Genomic DNA, 12115 nt, shown 5'->3' on the forward strand with positions numbered 1-12115 from the left:
CCACTTCAACACGTTTGCTTAGATTCAGACAATATAAATAAAGAGTAATATTTATGCCTCTAACATGTATTGTAATGTTTTCCTGTCAGTAGAGCTCAAGTGTTTGTGTTGATTGCTTCATGTAGGTGTGAGTTGTTTTTGCCTGTAAAAGTGGCTGCTGTAAAGCTCAGGTGTTGCATGAGATCATCAGGACACAGCTGGTGAGATGCTAGAAACATCAACAAAAACTTTGTAACTGATGCCTACCATAAGCACTAGAAAGACCACAGAAAACCAGTCTGTGTGAGCGCGTTTGTACCAACTTAGCCTTATTCTGGGGACAAATTTGCACCAAGAAATGAGCTAAACCTGACAAAACCTCCTTTTGGGGATGTCCACAAATATGAAACAAGTAAAAAATAAAGTAAATAGATTTTTTAAACATATTTTAAGAGATGAAAAAACACTATTACATTCCATTTGTAATAGCAGTGATGTATTTGCAATCAGAACATGAATAAAGAAAAAAAAATCAAAAGAAGAAAAAATTGTTGCTGGTTTTCCTTTCACCATTTTATCATGTTCTCTTGTCATGTTCTCCAAATCTGATCCAGTCAACATTTTGTGTTTGACATCATGAGGTCAGTCTCCACATATATGACCATCACTCTCAATACCGGTTTTGTCATACAAGTCAGTAATAAGCAGAACATTTTCATATTCCCATCATCCATCCACTGCTTGTCTTCTGTAAGGTGGTCTGGACGAATGGCTAGTCCATCTTACACATTCAGAATCAAATGGCTTTATTTGCATGGTAAAATAAAAACTAAACATTGCAAACACATTGGTAACATTAAATTACAGACATACATTTACACACAAATAATGATAACAATGAGAAGGAAAAGGCCCAAAAGCACACAGTGATGTAACTGAGTGTTGATGTTAATGTGTGGTTTCAGTGTCTCTGCAGCGCTCTGACAGTGTGCCCATGCTCAGTGTCTTCACATATTATTTTTAAAAGATGGAAATCATACTGGTTTTTACAATTAAGTGAATTATATGAGTATGTTTTACCTCCGAGTGGGTCTGAGTAAATATTTTTGCCATGTCCCAATTAAATATTTAATAAGAAATTTTTGTTATGTTTTCTTTGGAATATTGTTTGATTACAGAACCTCTTTAAAGTTTTTAATGTCAATTTACCTAACAAAAGCCAGTTTCCTCCTCCTCTAGGAAGAGACATCATCAGTGGCAAACCAGTAGCACAAACCTGAGCAGGTAACCGTGGTGATGTTTTGTCAGGTTGTTCTCGCTCTGAAACGTTACTGTTTGATGGTTAATAAATGAACTCTGTCCCACACTGAACTTTAGCTCTCTCTTTCCATCCAGCATTATTTCAGCAGTACTCGTTGTTTTTGTCATTGTGTAAGTAATCATGTGTTTATAAAGCTGAAGTGTGTGTGGCTGGGCTTCATCAGAGCAGCTGTCTGGGGTTCAGTACTGGATAAAGACCCAAGAAACACCAACAAGCGTGCAGTTGGATTTCAGATGTTGGGAAACAAAACACTGACCCAATACAGCCCAATGACTGCGCTGGTGGTTTTTGTTGGAGTTTGTGAATTGACCCTTATAGAGACATATCCATTAAGTTACGGGGTTGGTTGCTGTTGCTGTTGCTGTTGTCCTACGGCCGTTTAACCTTGTGGATTATCAGGCCTCTCTGACCCCAATCTGCCTGTAACTCCATTCCTCCAAATTGCAGCACCTCACTGTAATCTCTCATCTGCGCTTAATCTGGGCACATGGGGGGCATATAAGAGAGGCGCTCGCGTCCCGCGGAGCAGATCTCGCTCTCAGTCGCTTTCTACTGAGAAGAAGGTTCACTCATCTATCGGCTTTCTCCATTGTGACCCTTGACCAGTGAACCAAACATGAATGGAACGGAAGGTCCGAACTTCTACGTGCCCATGTCCAACAGGACGGGTTTGGTGCGCAGCCCGTTTGAGGAGCCGCAGTACTACCTGGCAGAGCCATGGAAGTACTCGCTCCTGGCGGCGTACATGCTCTTCCTCATCATCACTGCATTCCCCGTCAACTTCCTCACGCTCTACGTTACCGTGCAGCACAAGAAGCTGCGCACGCCGCTCAACTACATCCTGCTCAATCTGGCCGTGGCCGACCTGTTCATGGTGGTGGGAGGCTTCACCGTCACCCTCTACACCTCGCTGCACGGATACTTCGTCCTGGGGGTCACCGGCTGCAACATCGAAGGCTTCTTCGCCACGCTGGGCGGTGAGTGCTTCATCTCTGCAGACAAACACTCCTGAGAGATTCATCAGATAGCAATCAGAAGCACAGTGTGGGTATTGCTGTGGTAATAAAGACTGGTGTCAAATTTGGGTGATTCTCACAAAAATATGTCATGATCACCTTTCACTCAAAAACCGAGCCTATTTTTTCGCATTATTTTCATGACAATTTTGTTTCACATTTTTCATGCAGATCTTAATGTTTTATCTTTAAGTGTTTTTATTTATTTATCATTCATTTATTTATTTTTGTAATTATCACTGTTCTCTTAACTATAATAGGTGTTTTAATGTATTACAGTCAAATGTATAGTAATACAAATTTTAAGTTAGTTTTTTTTATGTAGAGTTCTTAAAATGTTAAATATGTATATATAGTTGTATTCTTTTGGATTTTGCATTGTGATATTATCGAGTTCATAACCCACATTTCAACCTCAAGTCTCATTACTATAATGCAAAAACTAATTATACATGTAGGTAGTAATTGCTGTACTGTCTTTGGGGTTAGGGTTAAAATCATTGTTTTACAGTGTTTTTACAGTAAAAAATAATAATATTAAAAAAAATTTAACCATCCAAATGGATTAGAGTAATTTTTATGACTTTTATGAGATTATGACCTTATGCCGTTTTTTTTGTTTTTTCTTTTTTTTTTGTCGTAAAGCAGCATCTTCCAGATTAATCTTGGACTAATCTAATTTTACAGTTCAATCAGTGTACATATTTTCTTAATTACTGACATTTTATTTGTACTGTATGAATGTAGTGTATGTCATACACTTTTTTTGTCTGAAGGAGACATAAACAGGCAGCCCCCTCTCAGGGAACCACTGAACCACATGCGTAACCTGAGACGTTCCCTTTCAAGTGGAACTCGCACTGCATCTGAGAAGACTTCTATGGGGAACAAATACTCACTATGCCATGCTGAGGGGATTGACTGCCAGATCGGCTGTGACATGCACTCAAATAAGGACTCAACAGTCTTAGCTGCCGGAGTCAGCAATCCCCTATTAAGTCTGCACCATCAGAACTGACAGTATTCCCTATGACCACTCCCTAAGCTTTACACCCTATGCAAGGAAAGTCCCGGCTTTTACAGCTTCCTCCCTTCCTTACTGGGAGTGCCCATCCCAAGGGAAGAGCTCAAAGGTCTGGTAACGTTAACCTTCTTTACTAGATGATACCTTTAAGGGAATACTGGCACAGGGAAGCAAGATAGTTCCCTTGCCTGTCACTATACTTGGGGAGATCTGGTTCAAACCCAAGCTCAGGGCAATTTCCCAAGGCTTTCATAGAAAGCCTAACAACTCAGAACTGCTATCCCAGCGGAGCTCTGGGGAGCAGATGCCTCAGCAGAACCACTCTCTAAAGTGAGAAGGCCCAACTACCTTCCACATTTAGGAAAGCTTCCAAGGAGGCTTACAGAGAGCCTAACAACTCAGAATTGCTAATTAAGTAGAGCTCCGGGGGTGAAAGCCTTAAAAGGACGACTCTCTATAGTGAGAGGTGGCTTAGGAATCCTCTAGAATTAAAAACAGTGACCAAGGAAAATCACAAAGAGCCTCACAACTTGGCACTTATGCCTACTTGAGCCTGTAAGGACCAAGGCCTCATCATGACAACTCTCTAAAGCAAGAGGAGGCCCACATATGCCCTAAGCTAAGGATAGCTATCAAGGAGGCTCACAGAGAGCCTAACAACTTGATACTGCTGCCCAGACAGAGCTCCAAGGAGTGGGACAACACTCCACTCTGTAAAGGCATTAGCTAAGGAGGCTCCCAGAGACCCTAACAAATTGGCACTACTGCCTGGGTGAGGTTTAAGGATGGAGGCCTTTGCATAATGACTCTCTAAAGTGAGAGGAGTTCTAACTATGCCCTACACTTGGGACAACTTTCCAAGGAGGCTTACAGACTCCAGCAGAGGTTCCAGCAGGATGACTCTCTATAGCGAGGGGGAGCCTAACAACATTTCACTTCAAAGATGGCCAAGGAGGCAGCACTTATATAGCAGAGAGTCAGCAACTTAGCCCCTAGCAGAGCTCAGAGGATGGAGGCCTAGCATAACTACTGTCTCAAGCGAGAGGCACCCTAGCTACATCCTACACCTGTTAAGGAGGCATCATAGAGGACCTAGGTGGAGCTCAGGCGAGTGGAACTTAACAGGATGACTTTCTATAGTGAAAGGAGGATTACCAAATGACTCTCTGAAGTGAGAGGAGGACTAGTTACATCCGATGGTCAGGACAGCTTTCCAAGGAGGCTCACAGAGAGTCATACAAAACTTAATACTGCTATCTAGAGAGTGGGGGCCTCAGCATGATGGCCTCAACCCTAAAGATGGCTTATCAAGGAGGGCTTACGGGGAGCTACTCACACTTGATGCCACTGTCTAGTCTTGGCAACAAAGGGAGCCACCTGCCTAATAGATTCCAACATCTGGGGGACGCAGCTCAACCTCGAACAGTTGACTAGCCTGATAAAATATGAGGGACACCATCTTAGCTGGTGACATCCTCAATTCATGCATGACTTGGAATGATCTTGCACCTACAGTTTCAAGCACTGCATCTAATTCCTCAGAATTAAGGCTCACATATTATACAATTATAATGGGAGTAACAGATGGGGCCTGAAAGGGAAAGAAATCCCGTCAGACTCTCCTTGTGCTCTGCCCACCATCTCTGTGAGTGGACCTGCCTGCCGATATTTATTTCTCTCTGATGGCCGTGGGACTGAACCATGGGGTGCACGAGAACACACACACACACACACACACACACACACACACATATATATACTGTATATATATATATATATATATGTATATATATATATATATATACATATATAGACATACATAAGTTTATAGTAATTTAATGACACCAAAACATTGAAACCAGAATCATGCAGATTTTATAATCCCCAATAGCACTGCAAAACTTGAATTACTAACCTTACAACTATTACACCGTGTCCTAACTACACGCGACGCGACACGCGATAAAAGGTATCTTTTCCATGTTAATCGGAGTTTTTGTCCTAACTAGCCGCGATGGCTACATGCAAAATTTCTAATTTAGAAATGGTTTCTATTTCCGCGAGGTCACGGCTGGAACAACATACAAACTATAGTACAGTAGATAATCTCAGGTACAGATAATGTGCTTTATTCAATGTTAAAAGTGTCTAATAAGAGTTTAAATATCATTTTGCGTGACCTTATAGCCATACTGAAAGCAACAACAGACAGTTTACCTCAGATCTTGAAAATAAATGAAAGCAAAGATGTACGTTAAAACTGCGAACTGCGAACCAACCGAGTGTATTCCATGGTATCAGTCACTCAGTATGTACATTTAATTATGTAAAAAAGCTTTAATATTTATGAATTAGATTATAAACATCCATTTCGTTGTGAGTGCAGAGCGCTTCCAGAGAGAACCCGCCCACACACACACGCTTCTGATTGGCTGTGATATTTGATTGATTCTGTCGCGTCGTGTTTGGTGTGGACACACAAATTTTCTTGTCGCTGGAATCTTGTCACGTTGCGTGTAGTTAGGACACGGTGTTATATGTATAACCGACACACACTGTCTCACTGTCTGTCTGACTCACACAAAGCAATATGTACAATATAGCAAATCTCACATGTTTATATCATCTTCGAATGTTAAAGGGGTCATATGATGCGATTTAAAATTTTCCTTTCTCTTTGGAGTGTTACAAGCTCTTGGTGCATAAAGAAGATCTGTAAAGTTGCAAAGACTAAAGTCTCAAATCCAAAGAGATATTCTTTATAAAAGTTAAGAGTCAGCCACACCTACCTAAAACGACTTGTTCTAACACGCCCCCACATACCTACGTCACGATGTGGGAAGATTTGCATAACGCCGCCCAAATGTTCACGCAAAGAAAGAAGGCGCAACTTTTATTCTCGCTGTAGTATTGTTGCCGCCACCACCATGTCGTGAAGGTGCTGTGTGCTTCATTGTGAAAGCGAAACTACTTTGTTTGACCTTCCAAAAGAGGACGATATCCGCTTCGTCATGCCTAGAGCTGATCCGTGCTGGTCGCTGATTTGTCTCGTCGCTCCGGCCAGACGGCATCATCACAGTATGGTAAGGGCGTAACATTTCCGTCACACGCTTGAGGTATTTGGCCAATCACAACGCACTGGATAGCTGGCCAATCAGAGCACACCTCACTTTTTCAGACCGATGAGCTTTGTAAAAATCGACGCGTTTCAGAAAGGCGGGGCATTGAGGAGAAACAATAATGTACAGTATGTGGAAAATAATGTGTTTTTTGAACCTTAAACCGCATAAACACATTTCATTACACCAAATACACAAAATAATGTTCTTTTTAGCAGCATCATATGACCCCTTTAATTATCCTCTCTGCCATCTCTAAAGTGGACTAAGAGGAGACCAAGTTTGGAGCTGAAGTGATCAAGATCTTCATCTTCTCTGTGTTTGTCAGGTGAGATCGCGCTGTGGTCTTTGGTGGTTTTGGCTGTCGAGCGTTATATTGTGGTGTGTAAGCCAATGACAACGTTTCGTTTCGGAGAGAAGCACGCCATCGTGGGAGTGGGCTTCACCTGGGTCATGGCCCTCACCTGCTGCATGCCGCCCCTGCTGGGCTGGTCCAGGTAATCCATCACAGTCTTCAGCAAAACACAGAGCTTTGTTCACTCATTTGTCAACTGAATTGCCCACAACAGTGAAGTGTGAAGTTGAGCAGTCAGTGACAGGACAATGAGCTCATGAACTGATACTGATGTCCTGACTGGAGGTTTGTTGGTCATGTGACTGTGTGCAGGTATATTCCAGAGGGAATGCAGTGCTCCTGTGGAATAGATTACTACACTCCCAAACCTGAGATCAACAACACCTCGTTTGTCATCTACATGTTCATCCTGCACTTCTCCATCCCACTGCTCATCATCTTCTTCTGCTACAGTCGCCTTCTCTGCACTGTCCATGCGGTAAGACACACACAAACATGTATTTCTTTGTTCTGTAGAACACAGAAGATATTGTGAAGACTGTTGGTAACCAGACAGTTTTGGTTAGCAGGCCAATGTATGGACAAAAAAATGCTGAATTTTCCTTTTTGGGTGAACTATCCTTTTAAATGATCAATTCATATATAGCAAACAAGCACATACTTAGTGCTTTTCATTGCAGTTACTACACAAAGGACACATGATCTACTTCCTGACATGTAAGGTTAATAGTTGAGTGTTGTGCAGCTGCTTCACATATATCATCAACACAGCTGGACCACTGAACCAATCAGCATCCAGGACCATGAACAGCACATATTGTGCTCATTGTTTTCTGTCATTTGTTTTCTGTCGTTAGGCCGCTGCTCAGCAGCAGGAATCAGAGACGACCCAGAGGGCCGAACGGGAAGTGACACGTATGGTGGTTGTCATGGTGATCTCGTTCTTAGTGTGCTGGGTGCCGTATGCCAGCGTGGCCTGGTATATCTTTGGTAATCAGGGGGCGGAGTTTGGTCCTGTAGTCATGACAATACCTGCTTTCTTTGCGAAGAGTGCAGCGCTTTACAACCCGGTCATCTACATCGTACTCAACAGACAGGTGAGACCGTTCTAAATCATGTACTACGTACTAAGTATACTAACTAAAAACAGTTCTAAAGAAAGACGCAGCAGAACGAACTGTTGTGTGTATTCAAGCAGCACACAGAAGTTCATGCTCATGCTCTTTCATTCCTGAATGAATCAGTGTTTTTGAATAAAAGGGTTGAGTGAATAATTCAATGACTCCCTCATACATTATGAACAACACTGAAGAGAAGGAGAGCAGACAGCACTGTGCCATCCACCAAATTACAAACTACATGCCCGTCACAGTTTCAGTATTCTAAGAGTAACTGGCTGAACTGATATAGTTTGTTGTTAAAATTTAAAAGAAGGAACATCAGGGCTGTGGCTGTCACAAGTTGTAGGGTGGATCTCAACATCTTTATTGCATGTTCTTACCAAATGATCAAACGTCATACGACATCTAATAAGCTTGCAGGCTAATGGCTAATACACTGAACGGTTCAACTTCATAGCCTTATTACTTACCATTTTACCTAACAGATAGCTACAACAGGCAGGTTTGTTGAAGCAGGGTTGGAACTGACGTCTGCTGTATATAATCCTGGATGTGTTTGCATTGGTCCAGTTCAGGAACTGCATGCTCACTACGGTCTGCTGTGGAAAGAACCCGTTTGGTGAGGAAGAGACCAGCATGACGGCCTCCAGTAAGACTCAGTCCTCGGTGGTCTCGTCCAGTCAGGTGGCTCCCGCCTGACCGACAGCTGGACAAATCCACCCAGCAGCCTCCTACAGGCCAAATATGTCACTCCACATCTACTCGGCTTCCGCTCATCCAGCCAACAACTACATCTACTACTTCACACATTTCTGCCCTTGAATCTTACACGTTTTGCAAAAACTGGCCAACCAGATCTCTATAGTTATAGTGTATGTTTGTACTGCAGGTGATTGTGTATGTGTTTAGTAACTTGATGGCATCTCTATGTATTTATCTCAACAGCTGTTCCATTGGTTCTGCCTGATACTCCAGCTGTTAGATGAATATTTAGTTATAGTCAGTTATGATTTTGTAAAGTTCAGATTTTCACCGGATAACCTTTTGTAGGCTTATGTTCTGAGTCTATGTACTTTCTTTATAAAGTTTGATGTTGACCAGACGTGAGACTGAGTGCTGAAGCCAGAAGAGACCTCAGGAGATTCACCACACACCCAGCGAAACAATTCTCTGAACGTTTAGATGTAAATGTCGTCTATGGAAGAATTACGATTAAATATGCTCATGTGTAAAGACATGAATTTGTCTGCAGATTACAAAATATAGAGGCAAAGCAGAAATAAAGGCTCATGTAAAACAAAAAATGTTTACTAAAATGTGCATGGATGTGACAAAAAACTGGGAACATTACACAATGTTTTATTAAAGTTTGTCTTTATTGATAAAATTTCCCTCTTTCTCCAAAAAAATTAAACATTTCCAGCAGAATATCTACAAAAATTATGCACACACTTTGGTTTGGACTCAAAGAAAGACCCAAACCCTTCAAATAATAATAATTAATACAAATGCAACAGTCTCATTCAAGCCTATTATATGTTAATCATATAGTAACTTGTAGTCCAAGGCATCGTGGAATTAAAATGGACTGCCGTTGAACAGTGCAGGCAAAAATATCCCATCAGAGAAACGTTATTCAAATAACACTATGAAATCATCATACAGCTATAAATATTGCTATGGAGAAGGTCTTGTATAATCCAGTGCATAATTGGCTCTCCCCAAGCGTGGGGTCAGTGCGTCACATGACTGCAGGGCCCCAGGACCCTGGAGTCCACAATTAATTAAACAAACTCCTAATTCAAAGTCAATAATTGAATACTATAGAGATTGAAAACCAACAAACTCATCATAGCAAGAACAATCGGTGAAACATGATGGACGTTTCCCCCTCACTTCATTTGATTATCCACATTGATTCAGTGAATGTGGGACAGTTTTGATCAGATATGGACGTCAGGGCTTCTGTCCTTTGAGGCGGCGGTCAGGCCTCACTGCTGCACTCATAGATGTTGTCTTCCACCAGCGCAATGACCTGCTCAAACTTGTGCTGCAGCTGAGTGCGTCGAGCCGTCGGGCTGGAGTCCAGCGCGCTGACCACCTGAGACACACACATCAATATATACTTACAGTTTATTTGAAGTCTTTTTCTAAGGTATTCTGACATCAGTTAGAGGAGATGGGACTATGACAGGATTCCAACATGCACGAGTCTCTGTGAGTCTGTGTTCACACTGCTTTCACTGAACACATTAATGGAACTTTTTGTAACATAGGGCCAACACTGAAAATGTTCAAGATGTCACTTTTATGAAGTAAATCATTAAACTACTCACAGCCTCAAACTCAGCCAAAGATCACAAAATCATTTCTATCAGTTTGTTTGCTTTAAAATACAGCATCTAAAGCATTCGGAACTGCAGTGCTGTAGTACTCCAGTACAGACTCAAGTCCGAGACTATATTTTCTATGACTGGTTGAGACCGGCTCATTCAAGTTCAGTCCAAAGTGAAACGCTCCTGAAAACATGGTCTTGGACTTGAGCCAAGTACTAAAACTGCAGAATTTCAGCTTGCTGTAATCCAGTGCACACTGTATATCCACTTCATTCTTGCCGTAAGAGCGAGCTATTTGTCATTTTTATGGGACTAGCTTCCGGTGTCATCCGTGTTTTTTTAGCTGTACAAATCAGCTCGTTTTGCTGCTTGATATTGCAAATTGGTCAGTCTTGCCTTTTTATTTTAATGTATTATCTTTATTATGAACACACTGGTTTGTAGTGCAAACAGTTTTACCATTTGCCACTGTATCAGGCGGGGTTTGGGGTGTGGGCACTGTAGCAGGCTGACTTGAACATGGTTGACGTGGTGCATGGGAAAAAATTCAGATTCAGTGCACAGAAGTCAAAATTTAAAGATTTGCCAAATTATGCCGAGACAGACAATGTGGAAAAACAAGGTTAAAAACTGGCAGTGTTTTTACAAGAATTTGATGGTACGTTTGGAATTCAATAGAGCCGACAAACTTGCAGAGTTTCTTCTTGCTAAACTCACGTTAGCCCTTCACTGTCAAGCCCCAGATAAAATAGTAAGATACTGTAAGGATAAGAGTACACATAAAGGTGTGATGAGTGAAAGGAGCATTTGCAAAGGTTGTTTGAATATGCATTATTTTTGTAGTTCCACTACATGACATTAGGCAGGAACTGCATACTTCACCTTTACGTCTGAAATGAGCACATGTAGTGTTATCTGTTCAGATTGCAAAACTAAATGCATTTAAGTTGGAAATACTAAAAAAAACAAAACAGTGCTTTGACCAACGTGAAAGAGAGAGAATTTAAACACAATCCGGCTCGTTCACACTCGTGCCGTGCTCTGCACATTCACAATAATCAGCATTGTTTTGCAAACCCCCATGCGATTGCACTTTCAGGTCAAAGGAGCCCTATTCAGAGCACAGCTGTCATCAGAAATGAGCTCAATCACGGCTCAAGAATGGACCTTCTCATCTGTCCGGGGCATCTGCATCCTGCTGCCGGCATGCTCACACACACACACAAGCTTACACACGCTCAAACACGCTCACACACACTCACACATGCTCACACTCACTTACACACACTCACACACGCTCACACACGCTTACACACACTCACACATGCTCACGCTCACACACACACACACACAAGCTTACACACACTAACACACACACACAAACACACTCACACACACTCACACATGCTTACATCCGCTTACACACACTCACACATGCTCACACTCACTTACACACGCTCACACACACACACAAGCTTACACACGCTCACACACACACACACACACACACACACTTAAACACACTCACTCATACATGTTTACACTGACACTCGCTCACACACGCTTACACACAGCTTACACATGCTCACACATACTCAAACACACACACACACACACTCACATGCTCACACACGCTCACACAAGCTTACACTCACATGCTCACACACGCTCACACCCACTCACACGCTTACACTCACACACGCTCACACCCACTCACACACTCTCACACCAACTCACACATGCTTACGCTCACACACACTCAAACATGCTTACACTCACACACACAGGCTCACACACGCTTACACTCACACGCTAACGCTCACACACACACACACACACACGCT

At 42.2% G+C, this 12115-nt stretch overlaps 2 protein-coding genes across 2 annotated transcripts in view; one reads left to right on the forward strand and one right to left on the reverse strand.

Annotated features, from left to right (window-relative positions):
- Positions 1–1869: 1869 nt before the first annotated feature.
- Positions 1870–9195, forward strand: exorh (extra-ocular rhodopsin). The gene is made up of 5 exons (XM_016454061.1): positions 1870–2277; positions 6788–6956; positions 7127–7292; positions 7672–7911; positions 8506–9195. The coding sequence occupies exons 1-5, from the start codon at positions 1917–1919 to the stop codon at positions 8632–8634; spliced, it is 1065 nt and encodes a 354-aa protein (XP_016309547.1). The 5' UTR covers positions 1870–1916; the 3' UTR covers positions 8635–9195.
- Positions 9196–9312: 117 nt separating this feature from the next.
- LOC107663787 (plexin-D1-like) overlaps positions 9313–12115 on the reverse strand; it is a 79550-nt gene continuing 76747 nt past the window's right edge. Inside the window, exon 36 of the mRNA XM_016454121.1 lies at positions 9313–10036. Within this exon, the coding sequence (XP_016309607.1) occupies positions 9920–10036 (117 nt within the window). The 3' untranslated portion in view covers positions 9313–9919. The remainder of the gene's footprint in view (positions 10037–12115) is intronic.

The sequence above is a fragment of the Sinocyclocheilus anshuiensis genome, unplaced genomic scaffold (genome assembly GCF_001515605.1).
Source record: "Sinocyclocheilus anshuiensis isolate Anshui unplaced genomic scaffold, SAMN03320099.WGS_v1.1 scaffold105, whole genome shotgun sequence".
Lineage (NCBI taxonomy): Eukaryota > Metazoa > Chordata > Actinopteri > Cypriniformes > Cyprinidae > Sinocyclocheilus > Sinocyclocheilus anshuiensis.